This window comes from Pituophis catenifer, unplaced genomic scaffold (assembly GCF_029215685.1).
Source record: "Pituophis catenifer annectens isolate HBS135680 unplaced genomic scaffold, rPitCat1.0.hap2 SCAF_3, whole genome shotgun sequence".
NCBI classification, from domain to species: Eukaryota; Metazoa; Chordata; class Lepidosauria; order Squamata; family Colubridae; genus Pituophis; species Pituophis catenifer.
In genome coordinates, this window is record NW_027256883.1 from 94,157,469 (window position 1) to 94,177,820 (window position 20,352).

The 20,352-nt window shown below is 33.6% G+C and overlaps 1 protein-coding gene across 3 annotated transcripts in view; it reads right to left on the reverse strand.

The window, feature by feature from the left end:
- Positions 1 to 20,352, reverse strand: part of KIZ (kizuna centrosomal protein) — an 81,762-nt gene that overhangs the window by 47,861 nt on the left and 13,549 nt on the right. For 2 of the 3 annotated variants that reach the window (XR_011600151.1, XM_070939134.1), the window contains exons 2-7: positions 14,204 to 14,266; positions 11,992 to 12,154; positions 10,737 to 10,826; positions 5,720 to 6,329; positions 4,590 to 4,827; positions 469 to 603 (exon numbers count right to left, since the gene is read on the reverse strand). Coding sequence is in view for 2 of the 3 variants with exons in the window: in XM_070939134.1 (XP_070795235.1) it covers positions 469 to 603; positions 4,590 to 4,827; positions 5,720 to 6,329; positions 10,737 to 10,826; positions 11,992 to 12,154; positions 14,204 to 14,266 (1,299 nt within the window). In the remaining variant the exon portion in view is untranslated. The remainder of the gene's footprint in view (positions 1 to 468; positions 604 to 4,589; positions 4,828 to 5,719; positions 6,330 to 10,736; positions 10,827 to 11,991; positions 12,155 to 14,203; positions 14,267 to 20,352) is intronic. The other variant, XM_070939135.1, reaches the window with a different exon arrangement.

Genomic DNA, 20,352 nt, shown 5'->3' on the forward strand with positions numbered 1-20,352 from the left:
CAGATTACTAAAATAATCTGTGGCCATTCCAAAAAGAAGAATATTTATCTTAAATAGAAGGCAAAGTTACTAAGTGTTATAGTGAGCTCCCAAATTTGAGAGGGAAGTGAAAGGTGCCACACTAAGTCTGTGGTTTCCTATCTTCCTCCAGTTTAACAAAACAAAATAATATTGCTCTTTCTCCAAAATCAATAATAATTATATGTACTGAAAAGTCTCTTTTGAGAGCTCTAATCACTTGAACTCCATTTAATATGAACCCTGAAGTACACAATGTGTGCCTCATTGTTAAAACATCTCCTTTATATTATTCTTCCAAACAGACCACTTGGAAATGAGAACAATCCAGGATTTTTGTGGTGGAGCATTAATCTGAAGTAAATTCAAATGGAGTTATTAACGCCACAATCTGAATAGTTATATAGATAGCATTCTCACATTTCACATTAAATGAAACTAGCCATTGACCTTATAAGCTTCTCTAGTTCTGCTGTATTAGCAGTTCCGCTCTGGTATAATGCCGAGTATCCAGAAGGTACTTTGGCCACCAGTTCTTCTATGAAAGTTAAGACATGACAAAATCCTTCAAGTGACAGGCATTCCCTGCAGAAATAAGGAAAAAATGCATTTCATGCAGTAGTAAGAACACATTGTTTAACAATCTACTAAAATATTGATATTAAAATACAGCATATTAAAATAAATGGGGAAGTAGAAGCACTTTTGCTGTATTTCATTGTATATATATGCCTTCTCTGGATTATACCAAGAAGCACTGAACTAAAATACTGAAAATACTTTTTCTCGTTCCTTTTTTGGTGACATTTAGATAGGGATATAAATGTTGTATGAGGCAGCATTATCATATTGTGTAGGGTTTATCTTCAAAAGCAGCAATCAACAAAGCAGAGATAAGAAATTTGCAATGTGAAGCTGGCATCGTATATATTGGGAATTCCTAAATGTCAAAGAAAAAAAAAAGAATGAGACATACAACCTGAATCAACCATAGCTCAAGTTGTATATTATAAGTTTGCAGAATTCATGCAACTAGTAAAACACTGTCCTGGTTTGGTGTATAAAAAGTGAATCTGTTCTGCTAGACTATTGTAACACAAATAATTTATCATATGATGTTTATTTCTATGTATAACATGATTAGCAAAGAAACTTAATAAATTTTAGGGCCAAATTTGGCCAATAATGCAATGGTATTGCAAACTGTGGTTGACGCAACTCAGTATTTGGCTATTTCTAATTTAAAACAACCAAAAAGTATGATACTATATGAATGGAAACGGCTAATGGATCCCTACAGGTGGAAAACATAACTCCGATTTATGGGGAATTATAATAATGGGATGCCTCTATAATGATGCAAATTAAGATTTAAGCATTTTAACAATGGAGTACTGCTAATCCTTTTATAGAGGTGTAAATAGCTATTCAGATTTTTATTTCAGTCTGCCAGCTTTGTTCCAGCAAAACTCTATAAAGCAAACACACAGCTGGCCTATAAATATAGTACCAAAACAATATTCAGAGATCCTACTAAGCTTCTAAAATATTTACAACTTTAATGCATAGTGTGCACGATTCACACAGCACTGTAAAACATTTAAGTTACTGAAAATGATTGTAGTGCATTCCCATAAGAGTAATGGTGAACACTGAAAAATGAAGGTGGTGTGGGAGTGAAGTTTTGAGTTTTAAACTAATACACACTGAACCAGTAAGAACACACAGGCAGTTCAACAGGGCTTTTCATTGCACTGAAGTCTTACAAAATCTCTATTTCAGCTAGGTCATTCCCTATTGTGCTCCTCCCTCTGGGTGGTCTTTCCAGGGTGCCACTTGAAGGGAATACATTAATAAAAAGAAGGGGAAGGAAAGGACACATAAATAAAGAAAAGCAAAATGGATGACATGATGCAGCAGGCTATGGATCAGGGGTCAGCAAACAAGGGGTCTTTCTCTTTACAGGTTGCTTCCTGGAAACAGTCTGATTAAGCTGACAGCTTGAATTATGTGTTACATTTTGTAATGCACAATCCATCTGTGCTAAGTCCTCTTGAATGCAGCTGAAGCAACACAAGCAAAAGGTCTCTGCCTTGTTCCTTCTTAAACCTAAGCTTGAAATACTCATTATTTTCCTAAGTGCTAAGTCGAAGAGTCTGGACTTGCTAAGGCTCTAAATGAAGCACAGGTTAGTGATGGGAACAAACAAAATGTAAAACAAGATTCTCCCTCAGTTTGACAACTGACACATGAAAATTTTGAAAGATCATACACAATTTAATAGATTATTCATTGATTTATTTCCCTGGTAGTATCAATATTAATAGGCCAATGGCTACATGGTAGCATGATACTAATAAATTCTCATAAGATATCATTATGATGCTTGTTGCTAGTTCCACTCTTAAATTTTAAAATAAAAATGTGGTGGTAGGGTAGGATTCAGATGGATCAATAGAGACACCTATGAAAACTGGTGGCAGAATTTTAAAAACACATATGGCAAAATCCCAGTGAACAAGCAGAGATACAAGGTTCAGAGAGATTTAGTTTAGAGAGATTTAATTACAATTCAGTATATTGTTAATGCTGCTTTAAGGACTTACCAGTAAATGGCCTAGTCCAATACCTAATTGCAATCTTAAATAGTACCGACTAGGGGGGGATGCATATTTACAATACGTAAAATTATAACAACTTACATAAAGTGTTACTGTCATTTGCAACAGCACACCATTTCAATTAACACAGAGACAATATAATAAAGGTTATACAGGTAGTCCTTGATTTATGACCACAATTGGGACCAGAATTTTCAGTGCTAAGCAGGATGGTTGTTTAGTGAGTTGTACTCAATTTTAGAACTTTTTAGCCATGGTTGTTAAGCAAACCACTGCAGTTGTCAAGCAAATTACTTGTTTTTAAGCAAATCTGACTTCTTCCATTGACTTTGCTTGTTAAAGGCTGGCTGGGAAGGACACAAAAGGTGATCACATGATCCCAAGATGCTGCAACCATTGTAAGCACTTGTTACACTTGCTGTAAATGCCTGAATTTTGATGGTGGTAAATGCGAGGACCAGTCATTAAGTCCCATTTTTCAATGCCATTGTAACTTCGAATAGTTGCCAAACAAATGGTTGTAAGTTGAGAACTAGCTGTATATAATAAAAGCTACATATATAAACGTGTTATTTTTATTTCTAAATGATATCTAGAAAAATGTAAAATACTAATTAAACTATGTTCTTAACATCTCGAAAATTAATCAATTCTTTAATTACATTCAACCTTATTTCATAAATACATTTATTTATTCCATTTACATCTTGATGCAATCCAAAATGACTCTTGGCATGTCTGTCACAGTGATTCAATTATGATAAATGAGATTTAACTAAGATTTAAGGAAGATGACATCCTGTAGTGTATACTATTAATATTTTCAACTCCCTCATAACAAATCAGAAGTTGCTTGTCAACACATTATCTTGCAAACACAATTTAAAAGGGTCAGAAAAGAAGAAAAAAATATAACTAGCAAGTAATTATAAAGGATAAAAATATACAGTAGTCCCAGACTAGGTTTCATATCAACTCTAAATATATTTAACTGCTCAGATTTAATGTGATGTTATGAAATAACAATGTATTGGTTCTAGAAAATTTGTAAAGAAGTATTTAGAAGAAAGACAGAGAAACTATTATTACCGTATGCAGGGGAGTTAGGGTACAGGACAGGTATTTAAAAAAACCCAATAAAACAAACAAGAGAAAAATGTGACTACCACATAAAATGTTACCCACATAAAGATTCAGAATCTTTATAGATGGAAAAGCACTATCTTAACCCACCCCGAATTGGATAACTATCTGAGTAGTTGTGTTAAGCTAAATTTAGGAAAACAGTATAATTTTAATTTTGGTATCTCTTTGCTACTTTTAATGGCTTTCTATATAGTGCAGAGGAAAAACTGATTAATTGTTCATGATAGTTCCATATCTGCTAAAAAGTGAAAATGTTAACATAAGAGACTGAGATTTGCTACATTAGGTGACACCTTGAATTAAATAAGCAGGCATACTTCCATTACACTGATCAATAGGAAGAAAAAAATCCATACCAGTTGAAAGGAATGGATACTATAGGGCATATATCATCTCTTATAAGGCATAGATATCTATCCTGTGCAATCATCTAGAGAGGACATATCAACAATACTGGCTCTGGTGCAAAGTGAGGAAAACAGCAGCCAGAAGACGGACCTTCTCAGTGATTGCCCCTACATTATGAAATATACTCCCAGAGGTACACCTAGTCGATCATCAACATTTTCTTTAACATTTATTTCTTTAAATAAGTATTTACCAACTAATACCTAAATGTTGGATCATCTAGATGTTGGTCTTATACTAATATTATTATGTTTAACTTATCTTTTAATTTTTAATTGTGAGGTATATTTTTAGACACCTCTTTTATTATTACTGTGTGCTACTTAAAATTGTAAAATGAGCAGATATAAAAATAAACAAAACAAATACAAGTGAACATTACTGGTTTAGTTTTACCTTAGGTCGGGGCCAGATGATGAGTGTTCAGTTGAAAAAAATATTTGAGAATATTCTTCATTATTACATATTACGTTGTCAAGTTTGCAATCTGTACTGTTTAGATTCTGTTGTAGTTTCAAATAATTCGATTCCTCTTCCTCTTCACTCACTGAAACAGTAAGATCAGTGCTGCCACTTAAACTTTTATCTTCCTCCTGCAGTATATTTTTGTCCAAGTTCATGGTGCTCCCCAAAACTGTAACAAAAATGTTTTTTTAATGATTAAATCTAAATATTTATTTATAAACAATTATAATAATGTTCTGAACCTGACTTGATTATTATTATAAGGCAAAAAAACTATTTTTAATGTGTTTCCAAAAAAATAAAATAAAATAAAACAAGACTAATCTGCCCAAAGAAAAGCACATTTGGGCAGACTAATCTGCCCAAAGAAAACCACCCACCATGATAAATTTAGGACAAACTATCTCACAATATCCTATGGAGGAATATTTTAGAAAACAATACCACCTTTTAAAATTCTATGTAGAAATTCCCACAATACTTGGAAAGAATATCAAGAGAATAACATTGTAAAAGAAACAGAATATTTTCTTGCAGCTTAATGAGATTAATTTCTACCCTCCATTTTAAATTATATCCATTCTGAATTCTCCTAGAAAGAACCTAAAAATGAAATTGCAATTCTTCAATCAGCAGAACTATAGCTGTTTCACTAAGATTTTATGAGACAAGAAATGCTTACTTTTAAAAAATTTAACAAAAACTTAACTTTAAATCTTGTCATAAACAAGACTGATTTACTGTATGTGCCAAACAAATACTGTATTTTGAAAGGTCTTTGATTATGCTCTGTTACACCTTTATATACTCCTTTAAATAATAAAGAAAACAAGAGAAACACCTCTGTGACTGAGTTCTCAGAAAACAATTCCAAATAAAGCAAGGTCACAAATAAACCAAACATAATGTAAACAGTACAGTAGTTCCTAACTGCATTCCTATTATCGTTTGCTTTTCAAAAAGTAGATCCTAGAGTTATGGGACAAGATCATCAAAAATACAGCTGAAAGATAGCTTTCTTCCTTTTCTTTATAAGCTCTGAAGGTATATCATTTTTATACCTGGGGATTTTCCTTCTGAGCACTCATTGGCAGAAACAAGTATGCCGGGATCACCGCTCAACGAGATTGGCTCTTTAATTCCTTGTTCATATTGTAAAGAATGTTCACCGATCAATGATTTGCAGGAACTGTAACTTTTCAAACTGGTGGATCTGTTCTCAGAACTTAATTTTCTGTGTAGCAGAGATTTAGGTTCAGGGTGGACATTGTTTTCCACAAAATTATTGCTGTCATTATTTGCTATACTTTCCCCTGTTAAAGAAGTTCTTTCATTCTCATACGATACACTGGATGTGACTGGCATTTCTTCACCTTTCAGCAGAGATGTCTTCCCATCTATTTTGTCAGACTTATTTGAGTACTGTAGATCACTATTAGTTTGAACTACACAGCTGTCTGTCATATAGCAGCTCTGTGATGGTTGTCTATAGGAATGTGGGTCAGAAATTGAAAAGCCCTTTGTGAGTTTAGACTTCTGCAGTGCACTGAAATCTTCAACGCTTGAGACAGCTGACATTTGGCGGCCCATAAAGATAGTTGCTGTATGATATAGTCCTCTTGACATGGCTGTCCTAGCATTTATTCCTGACTGCCTTGCTTCTGGAATCATCTGAAAAACAGTTGGAAATCAAGAAAATATTTTCTATTTTTTTATTATTATTATTATTATAGTAGATAGGAATTATTTAAAAAATACACCTTTTAAAAAATGATTAATAATAATGCATTAAACTTCTATGCCATCAGATTCTCAATGACTCTGGGTGGCTCACCAAAAAAATACAATAAAACATTTTTTAAAAAAAAAGATGGCAAGGGCGATGAAGTAAGGGCTGTCCACGCCACTGAACACAAGCAGTATACAGCAATGCAACATGTATTAAGTTTCATATGTGCTCTGAAGGGGTTAGCAACATAGCTAACAGTAGGTCAGCACACATTTATTGTCTGACAAAGCACTACCTGGAAGAAATTTACACTAGAGATGTACACATTATTCCAAGCAAAAAAAGTTTCAAGTTCAGTAGTTTTGACTCATACTTACAACAAAACCTGGTTATTTTGAAAATTATTATTTCAATTTGCAAGTTCTGTGATTGTTCTGTTATTTTGGGGTTTAGTTATCTTTCTTTCTCACGCCCGAATAACAGCAGTGGCTAGTTAAATTAGAAGTGATAAGGAATGCCAACATGCTGGGGTGGGGAAATAATGTTAGAAGGCCAGTTTGGGATTTGGCTTTAATACTACAGAGGGAGGACCAGAATATAGTAACTAACCAATTCACACTGACTAATCTGCTGAGATTCACAGAATGCTTTAAGCACCTCCCCATAGCAATATTTTTGCAATGGTAACTTTGCTTAGTTTTAAGGCAGCATAAGGCTTCACTAGTTAGAGAAACAAAAAAGACTGCCCTTTCCCTCCCTGGGTTTTCAGTTCAACAAATGATAGAATTAAGTGTTAGAGATCCTTAGTCTGAAATCTTCTCTGGTATAGGAATCCAGGACTCACCCTTTAAAGTTAAAACACCTTTTCCCCTCTCCTTCAATATGAAAAAAAAGTTTGCTTTAATTAGAGAAAATTAATCCTTCCAATGAGATATGTGTACCAGGTCGATAGCACAACAATACTTGCTGGGTTGCACATGTATACATGCACATACATTATTAGACTGCTTTCATTTTAAATCAAACTTCACTTTTTTGGCTTAATCCTCTTCCCAGCCTCATGATCTAGAAAGGCAGAGGGACAACTGAGAGGGACAGAGCAAGAAGGCAAGGGCTTATTGATCAAGAGAGGTAGAACCATCACTCAAGTGTCCTTAACATTGCTGCAGTATGCAAACTCTCCAGCTGACTAGTAGTAAGGTACCTTAAGCAGAACAAAATACTGCTTTAGTGAGTGAAGCAATACTAGTATGCAAACACAAAACTTTAAAGACATGCTATTGCACAGGTAATTGACTTTACATAACCAGGAAAAGTAGCATTGCTCAATTCCGGCACCTCTTATGGATACTTTCTTCCACTGCAAAATTGTTATATCTTCAGCGAGCAAGTCTGCATGGAAGACGTTGGAATTACTGTTAGCAACAGGACCCCAATAAGCATGCACTGCATTCCAGACACATAGCTTACTTGAAGATGAGTTCATGCCTTTTACCTCTTTTCACTTTGAACTGGTGCAGTAGTTACACACAAGAATGAAGAACTTCAGTTACTTACATGAGGAGAATATAACTATGATGCATTGCACTGAGAAGTTGCTATCAGGGTGGCTAAATTATATAGCTTCAAGATCACAAACAATGGAAACAATGTCTATATAGTAGTTATCATCCATTGATAGCTGCGTTGCCTCCAAACAGCAAATGAATAGGATGGTCTTGGCAGGATGGAAACCAACATAAAAATTACCCCTTTGGCACCATGACCATTGTCAGCTTTCATATGGCTATACGAATGTTACTCCAGCACCTCATCCCCCAGGAGGCCATCGTACATTGGAACTCTATCTAATGTTGGCACTGCTTGATCATATCCAATCAACCAAATGCATTAGACAAGTGTTCTAGAAATCCATACAGGTAATTTTTGACATATGACCTTAATGGAGCCTGCCTGTTAAAGTCATAAGTCATGTCAATCAGTCATGACCAACCAATTTCTTTTTGCCACAGTTGTTAAGCAAATACCACAATTGTTTAGCAAACCCATTGTTCACTGCGGGGCTTTTTTTTTTTTTTGGCCGAAAAGTGAAACTAATCGCTGTTGTCAGCAAAAATGTCAGAAATTGCAGTCACATGATCACAGGATGCTGTAAACGGCTGTAAAAACAGGCTGGTTGCCAAGTGCCTGAAATGCCTATGGTTGCCAAGTGCCTGTGGTCACATAACAATGGGGGAAGGGGGGAGGAGCCAGCAGAACTTTGGAACTGTATTGTAAGTACCTGGGGGGGGGGTTTTCCTATCGTAACTTCAACGGTCACTAAGTGACTAGTTTAAGTTGAGAGCTACCTGTATACAGCCAATAGACCTTTCTGATCCTTGGATAATCTTGTTAACTTCAACTTTAGTGTCTTGCTTATGTTGAGCTTCAGGTGGATTTAAAATGAAAACACATCAGCACTAGCTTGGTTGATTTGTTTAGTTTTGATATACATGTGTAGTTTTCTGCATGATCTTGCATTCTATTAACTTTGAGTTCTGATTGCATTTAAAAATGAAAAGTCACTTCAACACACATGATAGGGCTATGCTGAATTTACTAAATGATCTTGCAGAGTCCTAATATGTAAACAGCTCTGCCTAGTGTCTAGAATACAAGCTGCAGAGGAAGAATGATCAAATTCTATCTACCTATGCTTACAGAAGTGTTTTTGTTTCTATATGCTGTCGTTTGAATCCTAGCCAGCATTTGTAAAAGCTATCACCCTCCTATAGAGGATTAATAAATTTAAAATGAACAGTGAAAGATCACAAACAATTTGCAGTATAATACTATAATAATCGTAAAGTACTCTATGGCTTTTCGATATCTAATGTAAAATATTTAAAATAAAAACCATTCAGATAAATATTTTAGGTGTCATTATATAAAAATTGACAAAGGGAAAATTAGTATTTTGGAATTCTATCCATATTGTTTCATAAATATATGAACAAAATGAATGTTTATATTATACAAGTCTACTTATCTAGGTCAAGGTTGGTGAAGCTCTTTGCTCTGTATATAAGGAAGAATTGTCTAAATTCAAGGTTTCAACACCTTTTTAATCTACAACCAGGAAAAAAGAAATCTATAACCTCAGATTAACAACTGCTAATGCAATGAAGAAAACCTTCCTGCCACTATTAAACACATCTCCCCCTCACACACACATACACACACATGAAATAGTGTTGCCTCTGTTTCTTTCCTGATAAGAGTCTTAAATACCAAACAGTTAAATGCATAATAACATTTACTGGCAGCAAGACAGCCTGCTTAGCTGATACATAAAGCAGGTAAAAGGAGGAAAAGTTAATTTCTTGGCTGAATGATTCCATCGGTAGCTATAGGGCAAACTAGAAAGTCTTTCAGTAAAGTAGCAGTTGATTCTTCTATCAATCTGCAGCACACATACTCTTCCAAGGAATGCATTAAATATGAAAATCATATCCTGTTATCATCTGTTTCCAGCTTTCAGCCCAGTAAGCTTTCCTTAATGAATGTTGTAGCCTAAGGGACAAGCATGCTGTTGGCTTTTCTGAATAATGGAGTGATGCTACCCATTTTGGCTTATTACAATATCGACTAGCTGAGGGGGTTTCACATATAGTCACAAGTGACTACTCTTGCCAGCATGCTCCAAGTTATTACAAGATGTTTTTAGTCATTTCATCTAAAAGAGCTTTCCTGCTTTTAGGGAAGAAAAACAGTTCTGGTCTTGAACTATATCATTTATATGGAGATAGGAGGGGGGATTAGAAGGCTGCATTACCACAGATATATAGCAGAATATATCTGAGTATTACTTGTCGGCTTTGTCCGTGGTTTAGGTATGCAATCTTTGCTTTTTAGAGGGAAAATAAAGGTCAAAATGTATGAAATTATAAATTCAACATATTTCAATTAAAATTTACAAGACTTTGCCACACTATTTTGAGTCTAGAACTTAAGAATGCTAGATGAATAATACTAAGAAGTGAGGGTTTCAATTCCTGTTTATTAATTTCACAATGCTTTTGCTTCTTACCTAAAATCATATTGTTTAAATGGCATGTGAGAACAGCAACACAAGCTTTACAACCATTTTTTTTAAAAAAAAATGCAAAAACCTTCTCAATTAAGATAGTGTCTACAATCAATCAGTACCTTCTATTCCACTGATTCAAAAAGGAATATAAACATGCCTGAATTTCCCCATTAAAATAATTGGAAATAAAAAACAAGGAAAAATAAGGAATACAAACTAAAAAGAAAGAAAAAATTAAATAAGAAAAATTGTCTTACGTGTCTTAAGAATTTTTACATACCTGATGTTCAGTAGCATCTCTCATTTCGTGTTTTAACATATCTTTTTTCTCAACTAACAGCCTATTTTTAATTTCTTTTTCATACTCTGCCTAGTATATGGAGAGATTATAAATAATCATTAAGCATTCAGGTTGTGATGTAGCCAAAGTTAAACAGATGTGTCACTGATTTCAGTGGAAACCAATTAAGCATATGTTTTACTTCTTCCTTTAAATTAAGTATTTTATATGATTGGATTGTTTTGATGTAGTAATATGTAGTATACAGTATAAAAAATTAACATGTTTAAAAGCATTCTGAATAACATTCTTATTTAAATATTCTACATACATTAATTTTAATCATATTGAATACTACATTTACCCTAAAATGTAAGAAGATGCTATTAATATGAGATGATTAACCAGAAACAAAATTCACATGCCTCCATTACCATATTCTCACAAATTTAAGATAACTCTCCAATTTTAAAGTTAATTTATTTGGAAAATAACTAAGCTTACATTCAGATAAATACAGTATATAAAATGGTTCCAAAGCTAAAGTAATGTAAATGCTTCCATTTTATTTAAAATCAATTATACTAGTTAATTCAAGTTTTTCATTAGTTCTTCATATCTTCTAAATAAGTAGCCATAGCCAATCTATATGTAATTACACTCTTTTACTAAGAATTATCTAAAACTACACAAAAAGTTTTAGAACTTTGTTAATTGCTTCTTCCTTTTGAAACAAAATTCTTTGTTTTAGGTAGTATGTACATAATAGACTTTTCTTAGATTCAAAGTGCACAAGAATTATGAATTAAAATGTGTATATTTGGCAAAAGGCATCAAAGGTGATGATGCAGTAACTTCAATATAAGACCTTCTAAAACATAATGAGCATTTGAGAATGATTTAATAGCTATTAAAAATCACATGCTGCACATGGAGTAGCACAGAATCACAAGAATTTGAAATAAAATGAAATGCCAAGAAGTATTTTCAGTATATTCTTTTAGATCCTGTTTCACTGATATCACAATCAAATTGCATATTTAACAATTAAAGTTCAGGTACATAAATAAGGTTGCAATAGATATTCAGGACCCTTAAGATCTCCAGCCCTATCTCATTTCCAAAGCTTTAAAAAGATGAAAATAGCAGCCTACTGCTATCCTTACCTATCAATTTATGTCATGTAAGATTTCCTGAATAGGCAAGTTAGGCTCCTTCAAAGTTAGTTATTTATTACAGATAGAACACAACATACCTTTAGCTTTTGAAGGGACTCTGATCTTGAAGCAAACTTCCTAATGTGAGCTTCAATGCAATCAAATTCTTTTAATAAATCTTGGTTTCGGAGCAGAGATTTCTTCTGCCGTTCACATATTTCATTTAAATATTTTTTTAGATTTGTGTATTTCAATTTAGTTCTACAGAGAAACAAAAAATCAACCATAAACTGTACCAGCTTATTTTTGTAAAGAGAAACATTTTTAAATATACACAGGATTATCAAAGAATATTTAAAGTTAATGGTAGACAGAACTATAAAAACGAATCCTAATCAATGTTGGGGTGTTATTCCTTTTTACTTTAAATGTACAAATTTACTTCTTCAATAGCACATTCAAGACAATAATTTAAAATTTCTCCAACAAAGTATAATCCAGTTATAATCTAAGTGTATATGCAGCCCAAGATCATTTCATTTGTCCCTCCCTTTTGTTTGCTTGTTCAAGGAACAAAAAACACCATTGCAAACAGGGGTAGGTCTAAATGAATAATCTCTGTAGTAGTCAAATTATACATGCACTAGCCAGACTCCTAAAATAGTATTTGGAGATGATAAAAATTAAATACACCTTCTTCCTTTGATCCTTTCAACCCAAAATTTCTACAGAACATATTGGTTAGCATCCATCTACTATTATCAAAAAGAGTAGTTATTACATCTTTCACACAAGGTGTTTTGGATTACTTAAGAGCAATGCAAAACATTTTTAAACTATTAAATTCCTGCATTTTTTCCCAAGCTCACAAAGCTGCTTCAGAAACTGCTTCTGTGATTCTGCATAGTGACCTGTGAGTCTGTGAAAAAGACATGGTAGCTTTAACAATTCAAAAAGAGATGTTTTATATCTTTTCTCCACACATTTCAAGGAGCCTCTTTCAAAAAATTTGCATAGACTCGCTCTGAACCATTCAGTATTCTGCAGCTTTTGGTTCTATATCTGGAGATGGGCATATCATATGCTATGCTTCCTTAGGGCAGGTTGCAGTTCATCACAGCAAAGAAAATACTTATTAAATAGTCATTAAAATATATGCATGCCAGAAGAAAGGTATAACTTTAAAAAAGAATGGGGAATCAAGGGAAACATCCAATGTCAGTGGTTTAAGTTATGTTTGGGCAAGGAAAATTAAATTTCTATCCAGGATTATAGCCATTGGAATCCTGTAAGTATCTGATTCCCAAATTAAGATTCTGCCTACCTTCTAAAAAGTTTTAACAATACTGTAGTCTTTATTTTAAAGAAAGACTCTAGAAATATCAGGAAAGTAGGCTATTAGTATTCTAGGCAAGTGGTCAGCACAATATATTTGCTATACTATTTCTGCTTATTGTATTCATTCATTCATTCAATTTCTGTAGCCGCCCAACTCAACCAAATGACTCTGGGAGGCTTACAATTCTAAAATTCTGAAGTAATTAAAACAATTTAAAATAATAAAAACAATAAAAACATCAACAAAATAAATAAACAGCAGCTATGATTATTAATCAACTAATAGTAAAGCAAAAAACAGAACCATTAACATCTTCCGAGCCCTGGGTACATAACCCAGGTACATAGCCAAGTTTTTAAATCTTTGCACAATGCCAATATGGTTGGCGCCATTCTAATCTTTGAGGGGATAATATTCCATAAGGCAGGGGCTACAGCTGCCTTCTACCAGTCAACACTTTGGCTGACAGGATCTGCAACATGCCCAATCTGGATCAGAAACTCTTGGAAATAAACAGTCCTTCAGGTAAGCCAGTCCCAAGCCATATGGGGCTTTAAAGGAGACAACCAGCACCTTGAATTGCACCCAGATTTAGAGGTCCAATATGATAACATGAGACATGCTTTCTTCTGAATTGTTGAATTGCATATTCTTCACTTTTCCATACAATTAATTTCAAACATAGTGGCTGACATGTATTTATATTACTACTTTTCTACATCATTTGGTCTATTTCTATCAGTAGTGACCTAGATTTAGGTTTTGCTTTCCCTAGGTGCCTTCTCTCCAGTTATGTTCCCCATTCCAATTTTCAATATATATGCATCCATAAAAATATAATTATATATGCCAATCAGATGTAATGAATCGTATTGTTGAATAAATTTTAAGCATCAATATTTCCATACTATACATTACATAATAATACATAGTAAAACTAATACAACTACATATTGATTTAAAAAGCTTACATGGAAGTATCAGGTGTGCTGTATTCAAGCATTTTTCTTTCCAATTCCACCCTCTTTGATTCACTAAAACAAACATAGAATGAAGTTACTGAATCTTCTATATACCATAAATAATTTTACAGTATGCAAAGAGAAACTATATAGCATTGTAAGGCTTCCAGAGTTTTGGGAGTTGTGTGATATATAAATTTATATATCCCAAATATTGATATATTACAATTCTTATTTAGACAAGATTATAGTGTTATTAGAGGTCACAATGTCATGACAGATAATGAGTGATTACAGATGAACATTTACTCTAGAATAATCTTTCAGAAAACACAAAATGTAAGAAATATTTATAATATCCAATTACATAGCACTGGGATCATGCACTACTGAAAGTTGTTAAATTAAATACACACATTAACAAGTCCTCTGGGCCATATGTTATACACAACTGTCTTCTCACATATTAATGCTATACATGCCCTACATTTGCCCTAGTAACCAGAAAATATTTTAACATATTATTAAGGGTATGTCTGGAAGGACAACTGTCTGCAATAACAAAAGTAAAGTTACCAGGTTGTTTCCCAAATAAGAAAATAAAAATTATGTGTATCACTGCAAACATTGCAGAGAAACCTCATTATTTTGTTCTTTTTCTTTCCTGTTTCTCTGCTCTCAAGTCCTTTTTACCAGGCTGGTCTGGCCTAACCTCTCCCATTCTCTTTTTAATGTAAATTTTAATGTAAATTTTAATTTGCTCTTAACCTGGGGTTTTAAATTTGTCTTGGGCTAAATTGATTTAATTCAATTTTACTTCTGCTCTTAAATTTTTGTATTCTATGTGTTTTATCTTGTGCCTGTTCACCGCCCTGAGTCCTTCGGGAGTAGGGCGGTATATAAATCAAATAAAATGAAAATGAAATGAAATTTCCTGAACCATGGCTTCAATAAACAAAGAGGTAAATAGTGATAACATGCAGGCAGAAAACATTCCTGAAGACCAATTCTTTGAAACTATTAGTAAATTATGCTTTTTTTTTAAAAAAAAAAAAACCATTTAATTATAGTTTTATATACAATCTTGGCACAAACTTCAAAATGAGAACATTTTGTTCTAATTTGCTTTAAACAATTTATTTTGATAGTTTTAGATATTGCCGTCTACTTATGGACATTATTTTAATTATGTCCATAAGAAGACAGCAATATCTAAAACTAGATATTGTTTATTTGATTCATCACTTAATTTTTTATAAGCTTCAAAATATACTGAAGCCTATTTTGCAAGTTATTTTGAATTTTTTGTGACAAAAGAAGTCTTATAGCACTCTAAATTAAGCTACTATATTTGGGCAAAAATGTGATAACAATAGATGGCAAAAAAGTAATATAGAAAATTATTAATATTTGCTGCCATTCAATGCTCATCTCAGTTTTTGCAACACATATATAGTATCCCTACTGAGTTTAATTAAATTTATTATATAAATTTTTGTTTTTTATTTCTATTTGTGCTGATGATACAGGCAACATTAGTTGTATTTGGTTATAATTGGAAGTCTCAATGGAGATATAGATTTCAAATATGATAATAGAGAGGATAAGTATAATACAGTATCTATTACCAAGAATAGGAGTAATGCATACAGAACTGATACATCCGCTTCTTATAAAATATATCTCAACTTTTTTGTCTTTTAAATAAATGTAATTTGTTTTAGATAAAAATAGATAATTATTGATGTAGGACTACTTTGCAGAAGTGTGAAAGATTTTTCTCTAAAGCAGATGCTTTCTTGAAGCAAGTTATTCTGCTACAGATGTATTTCTCATATAATAGTATTGTCAGCGCATATAAAAGTCATTCCTTCCCCCAAAAGTATCTGTTGTGTTCCTCTTTAAAAAAAAACAGGTAGGGAATAGAATAGATTTCTCTGCATCAGTTGAGTCAAGTTCTAGAGCAAAATCTCAACCAGAATGAACCCCAGAAACTCTCTGCTCAGAATCTGATTTCAATTTGTAATGAAATGATTCATGATTGTAGAGTAAAGCAAAGGAAACTTCTAGAAAGCTAGAAGAGCTTAAAGAGAGAGAAAGAGAAGTAAAGAAAGATACATAATTGTTGGTGCAACGAAAGAGAAATGTGTCTACGTGCATGTGGGGGGAGGGGGGAGAGAGGGAGAGAAAGTAATCCAGTATGCTTCTTGCCAAGTTGAGTGGTAAAGTTTGGGTCCATGTCTCTATTCAGTCAGGACATGGTTTAAAAGTCTTCAAAACATTATTAAGAATCTTTAGTCTTGATCAGACATGCAGGAACATATTACGTAATGTGTAAAAGACCCAAAATAAACACACTTATTTGCTCAATATCACACAGGGCATTTGAAAGTGTGTAGTTGCATTGGCTAAATCTTTATTTGCTCATTTGCACATTTCTAGCCAAGTGGAAAATACCTCAAAAAATTACCTCTGTGCATGCATATAATAGTGGTATTTCCATAGCAATCTTATTATGAGATTTGTCTATAGCAGATGTACAGTACAATGTGCATTTCCACTGCATCTTAAATGCCCTTTTATATCCATGTAAGCATAGTGAGCATTCTGTGCTATTTCAGCTACCTTTCCATTACAATATAGATACTGAACCATATCTTTCAAAGATCCTAGAGCACCGGGGAACTACCAGAAGACTGGAAAAGGGTTGATGTAGTTCCTAACTTCAAAAAAGGAAAAACAGAACCAGTAAACTACAGACCTATCAGCCTGACATCAATACCTGGGATGATTCTGGAAAAGATAATCAAGCAACGAATCTGCAAATACCTAGAGCCAAACAAAGTCATAAACAAAAGCCAACATGGGTTTGTCAAAAGGAGATGATGCCAGACAAATCTTATTGTATTTTTTGACAAAGTGACAAAATTAGTGGACCAGAGAAATGCTCTGGATATAATTTACTTGGAATTCAGTAAGGGATTTGATAAAGTAGACCACAACCTACTACTTGATAACATAAAAAAATGTGGGTTAGACAGCATCACCACCAGATGGATTTATAACTGGCTGACCAACTGCACTCAATGTGTAGTCCTTAATGGAACTGTATCTACATGGAAGGAAGAATGCAGTGGGATACCCCAGGATAGGCCTAGTACTCTTCAATACCTTTATCAATGATTTAGATGAGGGGATGGGGAACTCATCAAATTTGCAGCTGACACCAAGTTGGCAGGAGTAGCCAACACTCCAGAAGATTGGCTTAGGATACAAAAGGCTTTTGATAGACTTGAACATTGGGGCCTATCTAACAAAATGAAATCAAGATCACATAAAGTGTTAATACCACTTCATAATGCCTTTCTGAGACCACACATGTAATACTGCATCCAGTTTTGATCACCACAATATGAAAAAAAATTGTTGAGATTCTAGAAAGAGTGCAGAGAAGAGCAACAAAGACGATTAGGGGACTGGAGGCTAAAACATATGAGAACAGTTGCTGGAATTGGGTATGTCTAGTTTAATGAAAAGAAGAATTAGAGGCGATATAATAGCAGTGTTCCAATATCTAAAGGGCTGCCATAAGGAAGGGGTGGGTGGGTTTCAACCGATTTTCCAAAGTACCTGAAGGCAGGACAAGAAGCAATGGATGGAAACTAATCAAGGAGAGAAGCAATCTAGAACTAAGGAGAAATTTCCTGACAGAACAATTAATCAGTGGAACAACTTGCCTCCAGACGTTATGAATGCTCCAAACTGGAAGTTTTAAAGAAGAGATTGGACAACCATTTGTCTGAAATGGCTGCCTGAGCAGGGGGTTAGACTAGAAGATCTCCAAGATCCCTTCTAACCCTGTTATTTTGTTTTGTCCTTGCTTAATCACACTAACTGGGATTGGAATTTCCTTTGCTAAGTGATGCAGTTGTAAAGTCCAACATTACATGAACGTGTTGATTTGTGATGGCAGTTCCAGCACTCCCCAATCATTAAGTGATGTCTGTACAGGTCATTAAATGAAAACCTCATGTGACTAGAACTTCCTTGTAGGAAGGTGGCAGGGAAGGTTGCAAATTGTGATCACATGACCATAGAATACTGCAATAGTTAGACATCTAGGCTGGAAATCCAGGCTGGTTGCCCAGCACCTAGATCGTAATCAAGTGAGCACAAAGTTGCTATGGTGGCTAGAACTTCAAGGACCAATCATAAGTACCACTTGTCGCAAGTTTAAACGATCATAGGTTTGCATGCCATTACAATTTTGAACTGTTGCTAAAGAAGCGGTCATTAACCAAGGACTGTCTGTAAAAAAATCTTTTTGGCTAAGGCTAAACCTTTTTATTAGGAGTAAATTTCTCACAAGTCCTCAAAATTCCTCCATGTTCATCCATCTCTTACAAAGGCAAAAGAAACAATCTACCTTATTTTTCCATCTATAAGACACCCCCATATATAGGATACCCCCACTTTTCTTGCCCAAAATTCAGAAATCAATCTTTTAAACATTAAATAGAAGACATTTATTTTGCAGAGTAAGACATTTGCTTACCAGTACCAATATTTATTCTCTTGTTTTCTGACATTTTTATGGGCTCAGAACTTCCAACATTACTGCTCTAGGCATTGGATCTGGGCACTGGCTACATGCTCTCCACAGCATCAGCTGATGCCAGTACATAAGGCACACGATTGGAGGAAACCTGTTAGCTTGTCTCTGCAATTGGAAGTTTAGCTTGTGAGGCTAGTTTGCAGAGCTAAAGTATTGGCAGTTTCTCAACCACGAATCTCCTCTCAGTCCCCCGTGTATAAGACACCCCCTCATTTTTAGGCAAATTTTTTAAAGAAAAAGAATACAGAGAAAAATACGGTTATATACAGCATATAAAAGGAAAGAAAGACAGTGCAACAAAATTTAATTTAATTTAATTTAATTTAATTTAATTTAATTTAATTTAATTTAATTTAATTTAATTTAATTTAATTTAATTTAATTTAATTTAATTTAATTTAATTAATTTAATTTAATTTAATTTAATTTAATTTATCGAATTTCTATGCGGCCCAACTCCCAAGGGACTCTCAAGTAAACTATCATGCTGTAAATAAGCCTGGAATTTTGTTGGTATACTCTAGTATGCCTGGTATACTCTAGATAGAGACAACTTATATCTTACATTAATTGTTCATATAATATTATTAAAGTTTTGATAGTGCATAATCAATTGATCTTCTCAGTAAATGAGGCAGAATACCTCTGCCCACATTCACAAGATACTACTCTCAAGAGAATAACTAATAAAAGATAAGAGCTTTGCATTTATCATTTTTGGGCAGTGACAATGAAATTTTAAACAATATTTTCCCAAAACTAAACTTAGAAAAAATACTGTATGTCACTTCAGATATACAGTTCTGATATACACTTCTGACCAAATAAAGTTTTGTCACCCAAACCTCCAGTCCAGTCGAAATAAAACAACTTGCTGTCAAGTTGACGTATGGGATATACAGACTTATAAAATTTAGAATTACAAAGGAATATCTATTCTACAAGGGAATATTTATTTGGAGGTGATTAATTGAAGTTAGCACACTTTAATAAAGCAAATAAATTAGTGGATCAAGGAAATACTGTGGATATAATATATTTAGATTTCAATAAGGCATTTGATAAAGTAGACCACAGCTGACTTCTTGGTAAAATAAAACAATTCATGATAGACGCAACCACTACCAGATTTGCAGTTGGTGGATCAACCACACTCAACATAACAATGTAAAGTTATAAATGTTATCATTTTTTTAGCCTCAAACATCACAGTATCATACCACTCAATGTAAGGAAAATTAAAGTATTTGAGTGATCTACCTTCTTTATCTTCCCAATCATGACTTTGTGAAGTTCAGGTTTGATATACATTTCCTGCATTCCATCTGAATAAAGCAATTTAAATGTCAACTCTTCTGTTGACTATTTTCTATATGCCTTACTAATTAATTATTCAAATTATTAATTTTTATCCCACCTTTTTATTATATATGCATAACTCAAAGCAGAAAACATACCTAACACTCCTAGTTCCTACTTTTTTCACAACAATCAAAGGAGGTGAGTTGAGTTGAAAGAAAGTGATTGGTCCCAAGTCATCCAT